The following is a 20,119-nucleotide window of genomic DNA, read 5'->3' on the forward strand; positions in this document are numbered from 1 at the left end:
ACACCTGGTCTCTCCACCCCTACACACCTGCTCTCCCCCACATTCACCTGCTCCCCTTCCCCAACACACCTGCTCTTCCCCTACACTCGCATGCTCCCTACTCCCACCATATGTCAGCTCTCCTTCCATCATTCACCTCCCCATCCACACCCCCACCATAAGCCTGCTCCCCACCCTCACACAGACCTGCTCCCCCTGCTCATCCACCTGATCTGTGTTCCATAAAGCACTGAGTCATGTCTGAACTTGCCAGGCACCTTCCATACCACGTGGGGTTGGTCAGAAGCACAGAACCATGCAGCCAGTCAGAATGACATATACAGCTTCTGAATTCCATCTAAACCAAAGCAAATACCATCCTCCTCCTGAACAAAGCCCAGTAGCTCCTCTATGTTTCCCCATCATGGATGAGCTTCACACACTGCAGGGACCCTGGCAGCCCTGAAAGCCATCATAAACAGCTAGGAAATGTCAGAACCCCCAGACAGATGATTGTCAGGAGGAGGGGAAGGAAGGCTAAGGCCTGATAGACAGCCAAGTAACCAATCCCACAAGCGGCAGTCCAAATAGATTCTGGAGGTGGTGTCAGCCAGCAAATCATCTTGCTGTGGCTTTCCCAAATAACTTCACCAGACAGTCACCAAGAGCATGTGATGGCACCAGCAAGTGTCCTTTAGCTCGCTAGCACCATCACCAGAGGGTCCACTATAGGAGGTACTATAAATAGCATGTTACATTTTTCTTCCATACCTTTAAGGTTTTTGTAAGGCATTTAATGTACTGTATTCAGTTTAGGGGCTACAGGTATAATGTTTTAATTATGTAGGCCTTATAAAACCTAATTTAAATTTCAACATTGATTCCTATTTCACTTATGTTCTTTTCACTTAAGTTCACAATTTTCAGGAATGTAAAGCTGACTGTAAGTGAGGACACCATGTAGCTATTTTTTTGCTGAAATAGTAAAATTGCTCTCCTGTCTCACATGAATAATCATTGTTATCTATAATTTTTCTGCTTCTGCTCCTGCTCAAGCCATTTTGCCTTTCACATTTCAGAATGCTCTCCAGTAACCTCAATTTTGTAAAGGTCCTAACTTCATATAAGATAGAACCACATTGCTGAAGGCATCCTTTGAATGGTAAAATGATACCATTGTTTTTGTAAGGAAAAATGTTAACGTAGATTTTGCAAAGTACCATGGGAGGGCTGTAACCTAAGCTGCCTGTTTCTAAAGTTTCTTCTTCTGGTCCTAGACACATTTTTGGAGATTTTGTACTTGTTCCAAACATTTGCGAAGCAGCGATGTGTTCTTGCTGTGACAAATGCATATCCTTAAGCTGAAATAGCTAGGATAAGTACTGACATGGAAGTTGATATTTGTGATAAGTTGCCACTCTGGACCATCATTAGGTTCCTTACAGTGAAATCACCTTATTATGCACTCTGCAGATCAACCAAGGGATTGAAGACATTTAGTCAGGTTTTTTTTTGCTAAATGTGTAAAGGAAAGCAGATGGAGGTTATGATTTGAGAATAATAAACAAGTAAATAAATGAAATTTACATGTTAACCTCTAATAATGCATGAATATTTATTACTGAGATATTCTGAGTAAGTTGTTGTTTTTGAATTTTGCAAAAACTGATATGCTTTCTCAGATCATGATATAATGCAGAATAACGTGAAGCATCCTACCTATTAAGTTGCATGGTATTTCCAGAAATGTGTATTAGGGTCTAACACAGAAATGCATTTCTTCTGATTCCTTTTTGGGGGATTAAATCTGCAGTGGGGAAAAGAAGGAAGCAGTGGAGAGATGTAATTTATAATCGATGAGTTGCACTGATGCTCAGTACCAATGTGAAGTAACTGTGCTGATGGACTGAAAGGGTCATATTCAAGAAGGAGAAATAGTAGTTGTTTCTTTCAGTTATTGTATTTTCTGTATCATTAACTGTATTGTGGACATGACATTTTAAAATTTCATTCTTAATGCCTTTAAATGTGAGAACAGCAAACAATTTGGATATTTTATAACAATCATTAAGAAGCAAAATAAAGTTTAGTCCAACAGTGCAACATATTAAAGCACCAAAATGCTAATCTGCAAACTGGAAAAATATGTAAAGTTTCTTACATGTTCCATTCTTTACCTCTACTCATGCAGCTGTAGAGCATCTATAGGAGAGAATCATGTTAGTACTCTCTTTATAACCATTCCATAGCTGCCTCAAAAGTAGTAAAAGCAGAGGCATGATTGCTGTATAATTAACCACAAATCAGAGTGGGAAGGATACTTGGGAGTTTAATGATAGGTGAAATGTGGGGTTTTTTTAAAATTAAAAATTCAAAGCAACAAACAATGATTGTTTATCACACCAATATCTATACGATGAATTTGGGAGGAAAACCATTTCAGAGATTTATAAGGGTTTTATTGTGAATTCACAGTTTAGCACAAACACCAGTTTCCATCTTTTCCTTCATTATCCCTGTCCAGAAACCATCCACACACCAGGGAAGAAACCAACTCTTTTTTTTAAATAAACCCACCACCAAATTAACAAATCGCCCAATAACAAATTACAAAGATTGTCCATCATGGGCACTGTGACAATATTGAAAATCAAAAATGAGGAAAATGGGGGGGCTGTGGGGGTGTCTATTTCAAATGGTGTTGGTGTCTGAAATAAAGAATTCTCAAGCCTACAGTACCCACCTATTTCTAAATATTTTGAGACTACTGATGGATGCCGTATGCTCCCTCTCCAAGGACAGATGGACATGGATGCAGCTGTGGAAAAGAGGCAGGCAGAAAGGACTTGTGAACCCCTCCATGGCCCACTGTCTGATCCTGTTGATGGCTACTTTAGGCAACTTGGCTGCTTCAGTCTGCACCAAGTGCCCAGAGATGAATAGGAGAATCTAGCTCTTAGCTATAAAGTCCAATAAGCATCATAACTACCGGAGCTTTTCAGTTCTACCCTTAAAAGGACCTGCATTTCTAACACAGTCATTTATCACTTAAAGTTGCACAGTTTACCTGAACTGTCTTAGAACAATAATTTGTTTAAAACAAATGGCTTGAATTTAATTAATCTCTTCGAATATTTGTAGTTATATCTTGTCATTACTAACTTCATAAACAGCATCTTTTTAAAACAATAAGACAATTTTAAAAGACTGTTCCAAGGCTTTGAAAATTCAATTATTATCAAAGTTTACAAAACATAAGAATCTTTTGTTACATTAGATAATCACTCATTCAAATAGATTTTATAATTCAGCCTTACAAAACTTTTTTTTATATGACAGCAGCCTATAGTGGTAATCTTTTTTTAATGATGGAGAACCACATTGGCTGTGAATCAGAAGCATCAATGTTTGCACCTGAATTCCCAACATAATCTCCTGTCAGGTCAGACTCAGCAGCACAAAATCATAAAACATTACCCCTTATTACTTTTAAACTGACAGGACCACATTCATTTATTTTGAAAAGCAATACAGAAAATTATCATAAGTGACCAGTAAGCAATTTGAAGAAGAAATTTTAAACTTGATGGGACAAACATGCAGTTTTTACTAATTCAGGATAAAATCATTTCAGACTGCAGAAGAATTGTAGCTCCTAGATAAATAAGCAAGCAATTATCCTATTGTCATTTTCAGGGGACATTTATGTGCTTATGTATTCAAAGAAATCTAAATAGAAAACCTGAACAGCTGTGTCCCCTGAAACCATTTTTGAAACAACAGCTGCAAATCCATTTCTGGATGCAATGCGTGTTCTTTCTGCCAATTCAAAGCCAATGTGGCTGGAATACTTCAAGTGCTTATTCATTTAGGGGAAAATATGATGAGAAACAGAGTGCGACTCTTTTGAATTCTATTCCACATGAATGAGCTGAACAGGGCACGACAATTGGTCTTGTCCCAGGGGTACCATAATATGTTAATACCCTAAAGTATGTAAATTCTATTTATTAGCAATTTGGAGTAGGTTAATTAAAGCATTTATATTTTTTCCCTTGCATCGAGTTGATGATGAAGGTTAATATTAGGTCTCAAGAGACTTTTTCTTTTGCTCATTTGCAGGTGTAACATAGATAATCGTTCACAATTAATTAGAACTACACTATTTAGGAAACAGGCCTTTCCTTGGTATGATGATTATTTTGATAGACTTTAACTCACTGAAGACTGTAGAAAAATGTCTATTTAAACAAAAGGAGGACTTGAAATGCTAACAGTACATTGCACCGACAGAAATTTAGCAAAGTAGAATGCCTGTCTCTCTCAGCTGCCTTATACATTTAGGTGCTGTGGGACTTTTTTAAATGATTCACAAGCAGCATAACCTAAAGGAGCAGGCTTGTGCTTGGCCTAGGTGGGAACTAGCTGAACTAGCTTAGGGGCATTGACATTGACTCTGCTGTATATTGCTACATCAGCCACTTTAAAGGTGCAGTTGTATGAGCTGTGTAAATGCAACCTGCAATTCCTGTTATATTATGGGGTGAAGCCAAGTACAAATCATGAAATGTCGCAGTTAGGCCATAAATTGGCAGAAGAAGATAAAAGAAACTATAGGCAGAGAAACCATGATGCCACCTTACTTTCAGTCTTGTAATTGGCAGAAAGACTGTGTCCAAAGAATGTATATGAGTTGCTAATGCAGTGTATTATTTAAGATATAGACTTGCCTATGTTTTTGACTGCAGTGTTTAGATAGTTTATGATTTGTAGGTGCCGATGTTGGACTGGGGTGAACAAAATTAAAAATCACACAACACCAGGTTATAGTCCAACAGATTTATTTGGAAGCACTAGCTTTCAGAGCTCTACACAACACCAACTTATAGTCCAACAAGCTGATCCAACAAGGGCAACCACCTGATGAACGAGCAGTGCTCCGAAAGCTAGTGCTTCCAAATAAATCTGTTGGACTATAACCTGGTGTTGTGTAATTTTTAACTTCGTTTATGATTTTTAGCTTGCTAATTAACAGGTATGGATGTTTTAATGCACAATTTCTCAATTACACTCTATCTCTACTTAAATTTATAAACAATTTAATTTATCTTGATTATGCAATTCCATAATTAATATAAATGTAATTCCTATTTTATTTGTTATACAAAATTTAATACATATTAATCAGAATATAAATTCATTTTTAAAATTCATTCAGATGTGAAAATGATTTGTAACCTACTCATTAAGCTGCTAATGGGACAATGAAGCTAAAATCCCAAGGTATTATTTAACTACTCTTGGTATTAAACTCAATGAATTCCAAGCGACCAACTTAAATAAGTTACACAAGATTTCAAATTTTAAACCTTTTTCCACATTCAGTTAGGAGAAAAATCAACTAAGCGCTATTTATACAGCAATTAATATTCTAAATGACAAAAAAGATACCTCTTCTTTAACTTTTGAACATTACGTGAAATCTTTTACTCTTTTACATCCTGCTGTCTTTGTGCTATTGCCTATATCCAATCCAAAAAGACAGTGTACTGTACCTTCAAGACAATTATGTGACATCACACCATGTGACATTCTAATATAAAGATACCACATCACCATTGGACACTCCGTCAATGCCATGGAGTCAGTGTATTGTGTTCAGTCAATCAGATCTGTGTACATAACATAGAGTAATATCAACAAGCACAGAATGCTGAATATGCATGCCTGTGATGTTATAGCTCTGTAAATAGTGTTGTTAAAAAAGTCAAATAATCTGTCTCAACAAAAATCCAATCTTTATGGTATATATTTTATGAGTGAACATATAGAGAGCACTCAGACCATAGCAGTTTGGCAGTAATGTTTGACCCAAGAAGCAATATCAAGATGACAGGCCATGGTAGCAGCAAGCAAGTATTAAAATCTTATTGTCACAGCTAATTAGTGCCAGGCAGTTGGTACTAATGGTTGGAAAGGTGATAGCAAAATATTTTTCATCCATTTGAATTCAGAGCTGAAATTGATAACCAAGCATAAAGTGTTACATTCAAGACTAAGGTGTTTCAACCAAGACTAAAGTGCTACATGGTAGGTGTCAGAGTCACATGCTGATGGTCTAACCAAAGTAACAAGTAATCCAAAACTGGACAAGCTAATTAAAGTGGAGAGATCATAATAATTTATCAAGTCCTAATTGAAGCACATCAATCACATTGGGGGTACAGTTGTGAGTACTTTCTCTCACTATAAAAGCAAACAGGAACCACAGCTATGATAATTTCAGATGAGTCTTTCAAGTCATGCTGAAAGACAGCTTCAATCTAAGAAAAAAAACCTCGACAAAAACCATAAAAATGCTGAGAAATCCATTTTATACATTAAGATTCCTTATTTGTGTCAGGATGTTAGTAAATCCATCCTTTTGTTTTTAAATAGCAAAATATTTTTATAAAAAGCATAGATGTGATGTTAATTGCATTTTTGGCACAAGCATGAGAATTTTAAAATTACAACCACAACAGAAAGAAACAAAAGAGATGTACAACAAAATTAAAAATATTCTACAAAGCACTACATTGCAATGCAAGTTCTTACTTTGGCATTTTAGAAAGCACTGTAAAGATGGAAATTAAACATACAAACTTTGTAGACATTCTGTTAAATCTTTGGTTGTTTAATGAAAAAAAATCAATCTTTATCAGATATGTTTTATTCTAAGTAGTACTGTAAAACAGATAGTCAAATTCCTTATTGCTTTGGAAAATGAAGGATTAAGAAGAATAAGATCCTTTGGTACATCTAATAATGACTACAAAGATCCTGACAAAACTTTCCCAATTTTAGAAGATCAACTTAAAATTCAAATGAACTTAAGGATGTACTTGAGTTCATAACATGTCGTCAACAGCCATATGAATTAATTGACCAATTTTTTAAGCAGGTGTGACCGCAAAGGTGTGGAATGTTATTGCACTGAGGTTAACTTAGCTGAAAGGCTTTGGAACTGTTCGTTACCTTTAAACCTATTAAATCCTTTAGAAAAGTGCTTCTGCATAAACTCAAATGGTATACCATTGATGCATGGCAAGAAGAAGGATGCAAGTTTGAAACAACTATAGCAGATCCACAACATCTTCAAATGCTGGACTATAACAACTATTGTAGCCATCAAAGTTTCAGCAAAATACCTGTATTCAAATCTTATGAAATGTGGTTTGTCCAGTTACCAAGATGTTGTCCAATTTTTCATGACATTTGCAAATTGTGTTCTACAAGATTACATTGAGCTAACTTATGCAAGAAATCCAATTGAACAGGGAAACCCAAAGTGCAATGCCAATGTTCCATAGCAGCATGTGAAAAAGAGTCAACAAAGGAAAAATGGCAAGGATATTTCCTATGATCAATCCATAACATCCAATATTTCAATGAAATTCCAGAGGTATCTACAAAATCACAGCTTACTACCCCAGTCTGACAGGCCATAAGGTGAATTTGACACAGCAATATATTTCAAAAGGAATGGGCAACATGCACTAGTGAGACAACAAGGGCTACAGGAAGAGGACAGAAACATGGACATGAAGAATGTCAGAATAGCCATGATCCTATTGAATGGCAGAGCAGGCCCAAGAGGCTGAGCAGCCTACTCCTGGTCCTATTTCTTAGTGTTTTATGGTCTTAGTCACTGGTGTGAGTATCATCCTTTTACATATCTTACAAAAGACTTACTCAGGAAACTGGCACAACCTGTTGCAGTCCACACACGATCAGCTACCTGCTTACAATGAGTCTGGCAACCTTGCATTGATATTATCCATCTTCAATGCTAAGATAACACTTGAAATCTTTTACATAATTGCATGCATTAACATCACAACACTAATTATTCTCACCTAATTGATATATAATTTACTATTCTCTCACATGGAGGAGAGAAACTAGATAGTGACAATTCCTGACCTAAAAGTCAGCCTAGTGGCTCTCGTTGGCTGTTTGCTCCTCTGGGTTTCTAGCTGTTTCCAGCACCTCGGAGTGTTGCAAGGGTGGCAGACGCCTACATCCCTCATCCAAGGAGGTTGACATCAAACACACATGTCTCACCACATCGTCTTGGCAAATCTCTGACTCACTCAGAGTAAGTTCTCCAATTCAATGCTACACTTTGGATTTTAAAGCTGTTGCCCGGCCATATATGGCTGCCTGAGCTGTCCTATGTCAGTATCATATCTACAGCATGCACCAGCAACTTACATGCCAGACTCATTTCCCTTTAACAAATATTCCTGTCTCAAGTCTAAGGGGAGTAGTCCTCAGTCAGGTCAAGGAACTATCGTCAGCCAGGGGGAACAGTACATAAAGGACAGTGTCTGTTATAAGTCCAGGGCCTCTGGCATGGTCAATCGGGTGCAAGGACTAATCAGAATCAGAGACTCTGAAATCATTACAGTCTAAGAAATGGCTCATGATCGGTCTTGAAGATCCAGTTCAAACAGACTGAAGTTTTGCAGTAATAAGTCAATCGGAGAGTGACATAGGAATCAGGGATCCAGACCCTCAACAACGAGAGGGAGGCAGGGAGGAACATGTAGATCTACAAGGGGTTTTTTCCAATTCTCCTACATGGGCTGCTGAAACAATTCTACAGCTTCTTTCCAGTTCAGCCAACCTTCCCCTTCTTTCAGTTCTGATGAGGCATAGAGTCATACAGGATGGAAACAGACCCTTTGGCCTAGCTTGACCATGCTGACCAGTCTCCTCGTCCCATTTGCCTGCATTTGGCCCATGTCCCTCTCAGACAGGTACATGGATTGGGAAGATTTAGAGGACGTTTGGACAGGTACATGGATTGGAAAGATTTAATGTCTTTTAAGTGTTGTAAGTGTACTCGCCTCTATCACTTCCTCTGGCAGTTCGTTCCATATACAGGCACCACTGTCTGTGTGAAAATGTTGTCACACAGGAAATCTCTTCAATTTGGACAGCTTGAAAACTTTGATATAAAATCTCACAGCTTGGATACTTCTATTTGGGTGAACACTGTTTTCCCGAACCGACCTCCTGATTCTTCTGAACTGAACACAAGTTAATATAGTGGCCTCTGGAATGCTTTCACTCTACATCATACGTTCAATAGCATAACCATTTCACGTGCCCTCATAGGATTATTTTTTCCATCCCATCATGTCCAGGTGCAGTACTGAACTCCAGAGCTGGGACAGAGGGAATTTGCCCTATAGTGGGGCCTGTCAGTTTGAAGTTTTAGATGGGGCAAAGGCCTAGACATGTTAAGAGTGTTCCGGTCAGCTGAAGGCTCACTCTTCTTGCTCTGGACCACTGCAACGTTACAGATTGCAAGCAGGGTGACATTAGAGGGCTGGGCACCACTGAAGTATCATCAGAGTAGACTTCTAGAGGGCCTGTTTTTGGTGCATCCTTTGCCTGGGTGTTTCCTAGTCCTCCCTGTCTCCTTGTGAGGAAGAGGTAAGGTTCCTTGTTCCCCATTTGCCTTGGTCCTGAGCAGCAATGGCTGTGTGATTGAATGCAGGTCCATGTGTATATCCAGCAGATACTGAGGGTGCTGGACCTTGGTTTCCATGGCAAACACCAACCTATCTCTGGAGATAGCCAGATGCATAGATGCCAGAGGCAGCACAATAAGATAGTGTTGGTGAGCTCCTCCAACCTTCAAATCTGATTCCCAACTATCTCCAACAAACCTGCCTTCTGCTCTTGCTCCTGTTTGTGCATTTGGATGAAATTATTAATGGCCAACATAATTAGATCCTCTCCTACCTGTGGCTGAAAAGGTGCCTGGCCTCCCATATTCCTCTGGGTGTGAATGTCTAAGTGTTTCTTGCTCCACCAGCTGTGTAGATTTGGCAATGTTAAGCTCACCAGAATGTGTTCCTGACTATAATCCAGCTAAAGTACCCATTGAGGTAGCAGTATCATTATTGGTGATCCCTCACAGATGAGGATGTCTCTCTTACATTGTTTCGGTGAGTCTGTAGATGGCTATATGGACCGATGTGGCTACCGGAAGCTCTGTTACACATGAGGCAGAAGTTGGTCACAGGAAGGAGTGAGTGAGGCATTTGTGTGTCAGCACACTCCTTTTGCTGCTTTTGCCTGGCTTCTGATTTTTTCTGACGGCAAGTCTTGTGGTGTTTTACACCTGAACTATCTGAATTAGTGGAGGGTACAGAAGATGGCCTTGAAAGGAATCTGTGACTTCTTCCTCAGAAGTGGAGATGTTGGTTGGACGGGCTGGTCTTTTCAGGGCAGAGATTGTGCATGTCCCCAGTGCCTGTAGAAGACAGGAGAGGGAATGAATTGTGAATAGAGGTAGAAGTTTGGGCATGTGAAAAATCCATTCACAGAGATAGTAATGCGATAACAGTGCAGCATGTAACAATGAATCTTAACCTGGTGGTGGGCATGGAGATATCGCTATCACCTCATATGTGGTCATAGCTCCTTCCCTTTCGGGCAAAGATTCATGACTTATAAAGGTTAAGGAGATAATGTCAGGCACCCCACCATTCATCTTGATGCTCTCTGCCCTATTGTCCACTTTTTTTCTCCTGGACTGAGACAAAAGAAAGAAATAAGTGTGATGAAAGTGGTTGGCACAGCTGTTTTTGTGAGGGAAGGTGTTGAGGGATCTGAGTGAGGAGGAACTGCAGAGTATAAGCAGGGTTAGTTATGTTGCAGGGGCAGTAGGGGTGGGGGAGTGAAAGTAATTCAGGAAAGCTGCCACATACAATTATGGAAGTGGTTGACCAGGAGCTTTGGTGAGTGGTAGATGCAGTAGCAGAGTCTGATGTAGCAAATGGTCGTATTTAGCCTTGCAAAGTGTGGATGGTCAGTAACCTGTTTCCTGTATTGCTGGACATTCCTCCAGACAATGGACACTGCACTGAACCAGATAGCAACTTCAGACCAGGCTGGTAGGGCCTGGTGCTGTCATCTCCTCTGGGGGTCCTGAGAAAGGTGGCCCATCCTAGTCTCCACCACTCTGTCCACAAAGACATCTAGATCCCTGTTGATGAAACAGTGTGCTAACTTCACTTTCTCAGCCATGTGCTGGAACACACTGTGAATGACAGTTGCTGGCTTGCAACATTTCACCTGGTTTGTAGCTGCAATTTAAACATTGTCCCAGCAGCGTGAATCCCAGAGGATCTTAGCAGTACCCAGTATTTCTGCTGATGTTGGGTGCAAGATAGCATGAGAGTGATGCCATAGTGGCATGGTTCGTACTTAATGAGGTGAGCAGCAAAGAAATGCCTGAGAAAACTCACTAGAGTTCGCAGAAGCAAAGTCTGCAAGAAACTCTCCAAAATTGACATGTGGCCAGTTTTGGGGAAAATTCAACCTAAGAATCTATATAAGTTAATGTGCATATTGTATGGAAAAGTTTCCCAGTCTTTAAAGGGAAAAAGATATGCTTTGTTCTTGCATAGATTCCAAACTAAAAATGCAATGTACTTTTATGACAGTTATATAACATTATGACATATACTATTTCAATATAAAGGTACTTGTCTCACCTTCAGTCATTTTCTCAGTGCAGTAGAGTTAGTGAACTATGTTCATTCAGTCAGTTATCTGTATCTGCATTGCAACCCTAGCAGCCATTGCTCCCCAAACCTTGAACTCCTCACCATCAAATGCCACCCCTTCTATCTACCAAGGGAATTTACTGCTGCTATACTAACTTCTGTTGAGGAAGCTCTGGATGTGCTGTACTCCACCACTAACACCCTGAAGACAGAACACCCTGAGGTCCTGTTTATTGTAACTGGCGACTTCAATCAAGCCAATCTAAGGAAGGTGTTGCCCAAGTACCACCAGAACATTACCTGCCCCAACAGCGGCCCGACTGCTACACCACTGTGAAGGATGCCTACCGCTCCATCTCCCGCCCTCATTTTGGGAACTCCAACCACAATGCTGTGTTTCTTCTCAGGGCTAACAGGCAGAAGCTCAAGCAGGAGAGCCCCTCACAGATGCAAGTCCAGTACTGGATGGAGGAGGTAGAAGATCAACTTCGGTGCTGTCTGGAATCAGCTGATTGGGCCATGTTCAAACAGTCCGCAGGTAACCACTGTCACAGACTTTATCAGCAAGTGTGGAGGACTGCATACTGAGGAAGTCAATCTGGGTGTTACCCAGCAGGAAACCCTGGATGAATCAGGACATACAAAACCTGGTAAAAACCAGGTATGAGGCCTTTAGATCAGAAGACCCACTCAAATAAAAAGAATCCAAGTATGACCTTCACAGAACCATTAAGACAGCCAAGGACCAATACCGATCCAAACTAGAGACCCAGACGGACCGCCGGCGACTATGGCAAGGACTGAATGACATCACAGGTTCTAAAAAGAGACAACGCAAGATAGCAGACGATGACACATCCCTCCCAGATCATCTCAACGCCTTCTATGCTTGTTCTAAGCAGAACTTTGGCAGAGAGGTAACACCTATTCTGACAAGTCCTGATGAACCTATCCCAACAGTCACTGCATCAGTGGTCAGATCAGTTTTCCTTCACGTGAATCCAAGGAAAATGATGGGACCAGACAGAGTACTAGGCCGTGCACTGAGAGCATGCGCAGATCAACTGGCAGAGGTTTTCTCAGACATTTTAAACCTCTCCCTGCAACAGGCCACTGTCCCTGCCTGTTTCAAGAGGGCCAACATTATCCCTATGCCTAAGAAGGCTCATGAAGCATGTCTCAGTGACTACAGCCCAGTGGCCCTAACTTTGGTGGTCATGAAGTGCTTTGAAAAGCTGGGCATGGCATGAATCAACTCCAGCCTCCCCACTGCTCTTGACCCACTCCAATTTGCCTATTGGACCAACAGATCCACGTCAGATGCCATTTCACTTGCCCTGCACTCCTCCCTAGAGCATCTTGACCCCAAGAACAGCTACGTAAGAATCCTACTCATTGACTACAGTTTAGCCTTCAACACTATTATCCCCTTTAGACTGATTACTAAACTTAGTGATCTCAGACTCAGTTCCACTCTCTGCAACTGGATCCTTAGTTTCCTGACACACTTGCCACAATCAGTGAAGATTGGGGACAATATTTCATCCTCCCTAACACTTAACACTGGAATCCCCCCAGGAGTGTGTACTCAGCCCCCAGACTAATGCCATTTACAAGTTCACTGATGACACCATGGTAGTGGATCGAATCTCAGATGGTGATGAAACAGACTACAGACAGGAGGCGGAAGACCTGGAAAAATGGTGCACTGAGAACAACCTAGCTCTCGATGCCGGCAAAACCAAGGAACTCATTATTGACTTTCGGCGGGATATTACTCATGTCCCCCCTACACATTAACGGCACAGAGGTGGAACGAGTGGAGAGTATCAATCTCCTGGGAGTGGTCATCAACAACAAGCGTTCTTTGCATCTCCAAATCAAGCTTTCTTGGACTCTTCACTTGAACACACTGGTTACAAAGGCCCAACAACGTCTCTTCTTCCTCAGGAAGCTGAGAAAATTTGGCATGACGGCAAATACCCTTGCCAACTTTTATAGGTGCGTCAATAAGAGCATTCTGTCTGGATGCATCACTACCTGGTATGGACAGCGTAACATTCAAGATCGGAGACAGTTACAGAGAGTGGTGAACTCAGCCTGGACAATCACAAAGACCAACCTCCCATCTATGGAATCCATCTACCAGATCCGCTGTCAAGGAAAGGCTGCCAGCATTCTCAAAGATCCATCTGACCCTGGCAATGCTTTTTTACAACCTCTACCTTCAAGGGGAGAAGGTACAGAAGCCTGAACACATGCACCAGCCGATATTAAAACAGTTTCTGCCCTAATATTGTTAGAATACTGAATGGACTCACAAACTCTTAGCATTTGCTTATACCTGTGTTTTTGTTTTTGCCACTATTTACCTATTATTTACTTATCTATGCTACTTGACTATGTAATCTGTTTGTATTGCCCGCAAGACAAAGCTTTTCACTGTGCCTCGATACACGTGGCAATAAATTCAATTCAATTCAATTCAATCTAATATATCTCAACAGTAGCAAGTATAATACCCAGACATTATATAAGCTTGTGATAGTATAGCAATGTAAACAGCCAGTGTTCTTAATAAACTTTAAGAACCAAATGTTTGTGGTATATGTTACATGAACTAACATGGAGGAAGTACTCAGGTAGTAGCATACTGACATTGGTATTTGACCCAAGAAACCACATCACCATTGGCACTGTGCTATCCACAAAATAACAGTTTTCACAGGAACAAATCCATTGCATAGCACTCCCAGCTGCCAATGTGTTCACTTCTCCCTGTTTTGCCCAACTGTATCATTGAGTGACCATTAGAAGGTGATGTTCTTAATTTATGGAGAATTCTGATTCAAGCACCAACAATCGGACCATTCCTGCATATCTGATTGGCAGACCCTAAGACCTTGCAGCCTCATTCTTCTCTCTGCTGACAACACTGCAACAACTGTCATTCTTTGTCTTTTTCACACAGAATTCCCTTTTTCTCTCATTTGTACCTGACCTGAAGACTGTCTATCAAATCAATACAGTATTTCTTGTCTTTATTTTCAGGTGTAAACATTTTGCACTTGCTGCCAATAAGTTTCACCCAGAGTGCCATGCCTTTCACCCTAGTAACCAAGCAACCCAAGCTAGTCGATGAGCTGAATTCATGACTCTCTCCATTGTTCTATTTTGCCATAAATTAGAAAGACATACAACATCCTAATATTATGAAACTTTGAATTCATTTATAAGTTTTTAATTTTAACAGGAACAGACAGAAATCTAATGAGGTGTCCTTTTCTTTCAGGTGCGAATATTCGCCTATTTGATTGGACGTGAAGCTGTATTTTCTGAAAATCTGAAATGGATGGCATGTGCAAATAAAGGTTTGTCTTTTGCACAGAACTTACATGTAAATGGTTCTCATTTGTTAAAGGAGGACCATCAATAATAAAAGAAATACTAACTTAATAAGTATTCTGTTCTTGCATGAGACATTTTGAAAACATGCATTACAGTACAGTAATATGTTTGGTGATTATTAGATGAAAATTTGAAGATTTTGTGAATTGGACATAATTGTGACAGCGAAGTTAAAATTATCCTGGTATTGTACAATCTGCCAAGTAACCTGCATTTCACTATGATGCGAATACAACAAAAATAATTATATTTGCTAATTTTGGGACTGGAAATAAGTAGAAATTATCAAGTGAAAGATGAAATTAGATCCAGACCATTGTGCATAAATGTTCTGTTTCTTAGCACTATCCATTTCAGTTTGCATTTTTGTTGCAAATGATTTCCTGAAGCAGCTATATTTTTAAGATATTTCTATTTTTGTTCATGTCAGACAATGATTCTTATTTCTACATGTAAGTAGGTACACAATAACTATGGGCCACTGTAGTAGTGTCATGCATCATATCCCCCATCACCACCAGCTCCTAGCTCCCCACCCCCTTCTCTTTAGACAAGGACACAAGGCGCATTCTCATGGTTCTGCTCACTTAGGCTCCTATAATGTGTTCTGTACCGCCTGAGGCTAGATCATCATTTCTCTAAATTTAATGTAAATTAAGGTTTGCTCCCTAATGTGACCAAAAGATGGAAGCGATGCAGAAAAATGCTCTGGTCTATAATAAAAAAAAGCTTTGTTCTTCCTAAGTAACCTCTTTCAAGCATGCCCCCTCTAATTATCTGCTCAAACTATTTCTATTTCTAACAACTAATGGATTGAAGACAGCAGTGTGTTTAACAGGAGAACTTCTTGAAGTGAGGCTTAAAATATCTGTCCATAGGGTGTATGTCTCATTGTAAAGGTCATGACTACAGGTCAGGACTAGGATCAACATTTGTACATGATTGCATTTCAATCCAAACATCCCCCTTTTTATAAAAAGTAACAAAAGTCTTGCATTATCATGTAGACTATTAGTTCCCAAAGTTACCAACTAGATGGCAGTTCACTTTGCATAACTTAGCAGTTTGCTATTTCCATCATTCTCTATGTAACGGTATGTGAATTTGCTGCTATCATTGGCTATTAATTTGACTGATGTTATTGTGCCAGGGTGTGTCATTGCTGAACAATTGTTGTTGCTGTGGTAGCTGTTGTTCTATTTCTTTTGTTGGGTTGGTGTGGACCTCTCCGCCAGCTGGTTAATGTGTGTAGATCGTTCATTCCCCTGCAGTTAAGGCACAGCTTCTGTATTAGACGTGTGTGCCTGTGGTTATGACAGTGGTAGCTTTTGTTGAGATCATTCTTTGTTTGTACCCTGACTGGTTCTTGAGTAATCAACTCTGGCATTGGTTTAGCAGTCTCGTGAAATGAAATTTAGCTTTCAGCTGTCTCGATTTTATTATTTTGATTTTATTACTCATGCCCGGTTACTACTTATGGCTTCAGTAGCTTTTTTGCTATTGGAAGTGAAGTTTGTGTACAGTATGACATTAATCTTTGTACTGGACAATGTTCTATATCTTCAGTAAGTGTGTTTCTCCACTCAATGATTTCATTGTTTACATCTGTGTAGGAATTACTCAATTTCTTTATAATTCTTTTTTTTTGGTTTTCACTATGCCTTTCTCTTTGATAATGTGGAGATAATATGTGATATTGAATTTCCCAATCTTTCTTGAAGTGACTGAGGGCCATTGTCACTCTTGAAAATGTTGGAATGCCATAATATCTGAAGTGAGCTTGTGGGCATTTGACAATCTCAGTGGTAGTCTACTGCCCAGTAGTCAGAATACTAGTCTACTGTGGCAAGCACATTAATTCCTGCAAGGGTGCAAAGATCTACTCTGAGCTTCATCCATGGTCTCTCTGGGATGTCATGGGTCATCAATGGCTCTCTTCCTTGCTTAGTTTGGTTCTCATTACAACACTGCATTGACTGATACAGTCCTTGATTTTGTTGCTCATTTTTGGCCAGTGAAGCACTTCGCTTGCCTCCATCAGACTTGATTCAGTTCCCTGATAGCTTCACAGATGTTCTTTAGAAACTTTTCCATCCGTTCCTCCAGAATAATTACTCTATTTCCTTTGTACAATATACCATCAGTCTCTGGGGCTATTAATTCATCTCTCTTTGCCCAATTTGCTGTTGTAGTAATAGGTGTGCCCTTCATGCTCTCTGCCTATACATTTATCATTACTTTATGAAGCATTTGAAGATTTGTGTCTTGTTGCATATTTTACTTGATTTAAGCCAAGCACTTGTCTATTATATTTAGTGCCTCTGCTGGCTTAATGACTTCCAGAGCATGGTGAGCTATTGGTTCACATTGATTCTGGAAGATTTTATATTCGATTGTAGATCCTCCACTTTCTTCAATGAGAGAGCTGGTCTCAATAGTGTACCTGCAATATGCATCTTGTTCCCTTGCCTGTGTGTCATGCCTGCATGATACCTCTGCACGATACCAAAGCAGATGCTTTGGTGTCAATCGCTGCAGTTTGAGGAAAATGCTTTGAACTGGCATGTGGACAGACTTGACTGAAAGTTTTCACGTTAATGAAAATGTTCATGAGCAAAGACAATGGTTAAGCACTCTTTCTAGATTTGAGCTTAACATCTTTTTGTTTGTGTTAGCCTCCTAGATTCAAATGCAAAAAGTTGACCTTGCTGAATTAGGGTTGTTCCAAGTTCTGTCTCAGTAGTAAGACTCTGCAATGGGACTTCATCATTTACATCGTAATATTCCAACACTGGGTGCTGTCACTAGTTGCTTGAATTTTAGTGAATGCTGCTTGTTGTTCTGTGCCCCATTACCACTGCTTGTTCTTGTCTGTGAGTTGGTACAGTTCACACTCTAACGTCAAATTGTGCAAGAAATTTGCCAAATAGTTGAAAAAACTAACAAATTGCTAAATTGCTTTTATATTTGGTTACTGTATCCCATCCTTTTGGAATCCAGCTGAAGACATTTTTCATGACCTGTACATCAGTACATAACCTATGCGCCCATCTGTAGATGTAGAAACAGGCCCTTTGGCCCAACAAATTCACACCAACCCTCTGAAGAGTAACCCACCCAGACCTATTCTGCTACCCTATATTTACCCCTGACCGATGCACCTAACCCACACGTCCCTGAACACTATGGGCAATTTAGCATGCACACCACCTCTGGATTGTTGGAGGAAACTGGAGCACCTGGAGGAAACCCACGCGGACACTGGGAGAATGAGCAAACTCCATACAGACAGTCACCCGAGGCCGGAATTGAACCCGGGTCCCTGGTGCTGTGAGGCAGCAGTGCTAACCACTGAGCCACCGTGCCACCCTAGTTGTAATTTTATTTTTTAGTTCAGCTTCATATTGACTTGGTGATCTCTATTGAGTAGTCATACTAGGTTTTGTTCTTGGTCAGCAATGGCTTCTTCCATTGCTTCTCAACATTCATAAACCAGCAGATCATCCCCTATAGCTTCCACTCTGAGGTTGCTAACTATCTCATGTTGTCTGCATTATTGTTCTTCAGGAGCAGTGAATATATCAAATAACACTAGAATGTGGTTAGAAAGCAGTGTTTTCTTCCTGCCCTACTTTACAGTAACCATTCTTTGCAAATCAGGTGGTAAACCTTTTAGCCTTTACAAGTGTGTACTTCATTGGAGAAATCACATGACAACAGATTACATCAGACCCTTCTACATGATTGCATATCTATCAAGATTCAAACCATGAGAAAAATAATAACAGTTGAACTATTGCTGATCCCACCATATTAACTATAATATTAATGATAATTATATTGTAATCATAATATGATTGCACATAAAATGATAAAATAATTTGACTGAACTTGCATTCCAAACTATCGATGGATTTGCAGAGTGGCCTATAAAATTCTCCAGAGTGCCGTTCCAACCCATGCCAACATCTTTCCAATTTTACATTGGACAGGGTGAGACATGCTTACTATAATTGGGACCCTTAATTAAGTAATAAACAACCCCACTTAAGTAGTATTCTTATTCAGGATGGTAAGAGTTAGCACAAAGTCACCTTGCTCAGCCCTTGGGCAGGAAATGGGGTAAGGAGCATTTCCTGTTACAGTCTCCTTTCCATATGAGGTAATCTGCATCAGGTCTGCCGCCTGGAGGGCTCCTTCTCACTTCCCAGTCTCTCCAATGAGACCTCTATTGTCCTTACCCATTCCTGTCAGGCTTCACCCTCACCTTGTGAAATAGAATCCTAACCCCCCCCACCCCCCTCCCCACCCCACCCACCACCACTATGAACACTTAAATGATTATGAACTCAAGGACTTCAAATCTGTGGACCTCTTGCAATCCTAGTCCTTGCCAATATGCTTCTGGGTGACAGAACTGATTGGGTTGTCTTCCCAAGTAAGAGGTGGAAATCCCATCTGCAGCCTATTGAAGTTTCCCGGAGTTGGCTGTTCAGGTGGCAATCAGATAATCCCTGACATGTATGGACATTCTTGAATTGAATGATTTATTGTCACATGTTTTTTAAAAAAACAGTGAGAAATGTTAAGTATCACCAAGCTCTGGCGCCATTTTGAATTGCTTAATATATTAAAACATATTAATAGAGTTTATCTTTCTCTCCCCTTCTTGTTCCTCCTCTGCTGCTCTACTTGACATCGCCCAGGGTCTCTATTATGGGCTCTTGGTATCAGTTATGGTCCATTGTCACCGCTACCTCCTTGACCACGGCATTACACAGACATTTGGCTGCAGCTATAGTCCTCAGAATAACTGCTGATAGATTGCTGTGTCTTGAAAGGTTCTAGAAATGTTTGATATTCGATGATGTGTGAAAAGGTTAAATAGGCCTTTGGAGCTTTTACTTGGTTTATGCATGTGAAGACTGGAGAGAATATGGAAACTTCCTCCAAAATATTAAATAGATGGTGTAAATTCATGGTAAAATGGATTTGTGTGGTCGATGAAAATAATAGACTTGCTGGACAATGGTCTGTTTCCATTCTGAGCTTCCTTACGGTTTATTTAAAGAATAACTCAGTGAATTATATACAACTCAGCAAAAAGAACACAAGAAACTAATGCAACACATTTATCCTGTCTCATCAAACACCCTGATAAA

At 40.0% G+C, this 20,119-nt stretch overlaps 1 protein-coding gene across 1 annotated transcript in view; it reads left to right on the forward strand.

Annotated features, from left to right (window-relative positions):
- cacna2d3a (calcium channel, voltage-dependent, alpha 2/delta subunit 3a) overlaps positions 1-20,119 on the forward strand; it is a 645,952-nt gene that overhangs the window by 260,287 nt on the left and 365,546 nt on the right. Inside the window, exon 11 of the mRNA XM_043708636.1 lies at positions 14,842-14,920. Coding sequence (XP_043564571.1) covers positions 14,842-14,920 — 79 coding nt within the window. The remainder of the gene's footprint in view (positions 1-14,841; positions 14,921-20,119) is intronic.

The sequence above is a fragment of the Chiloscyllium plagiosum genome, chromosome 18 (assembly GCF_004010195.1).
Source record: "Chiloscyllium plagiosum isolate BGI_BamShark_2017 chromosome 18, ASM401019v2, whole genome shotgun sequence".
In the NCBI taxonomy this organism is placed as follows: Eukaryota; Metazoa; Chordata; class Chondrichthyes; order Orectolobiformes; family Hemiscylliidae; genus Chiloscyllium; species Chiloscyllium plagiosum.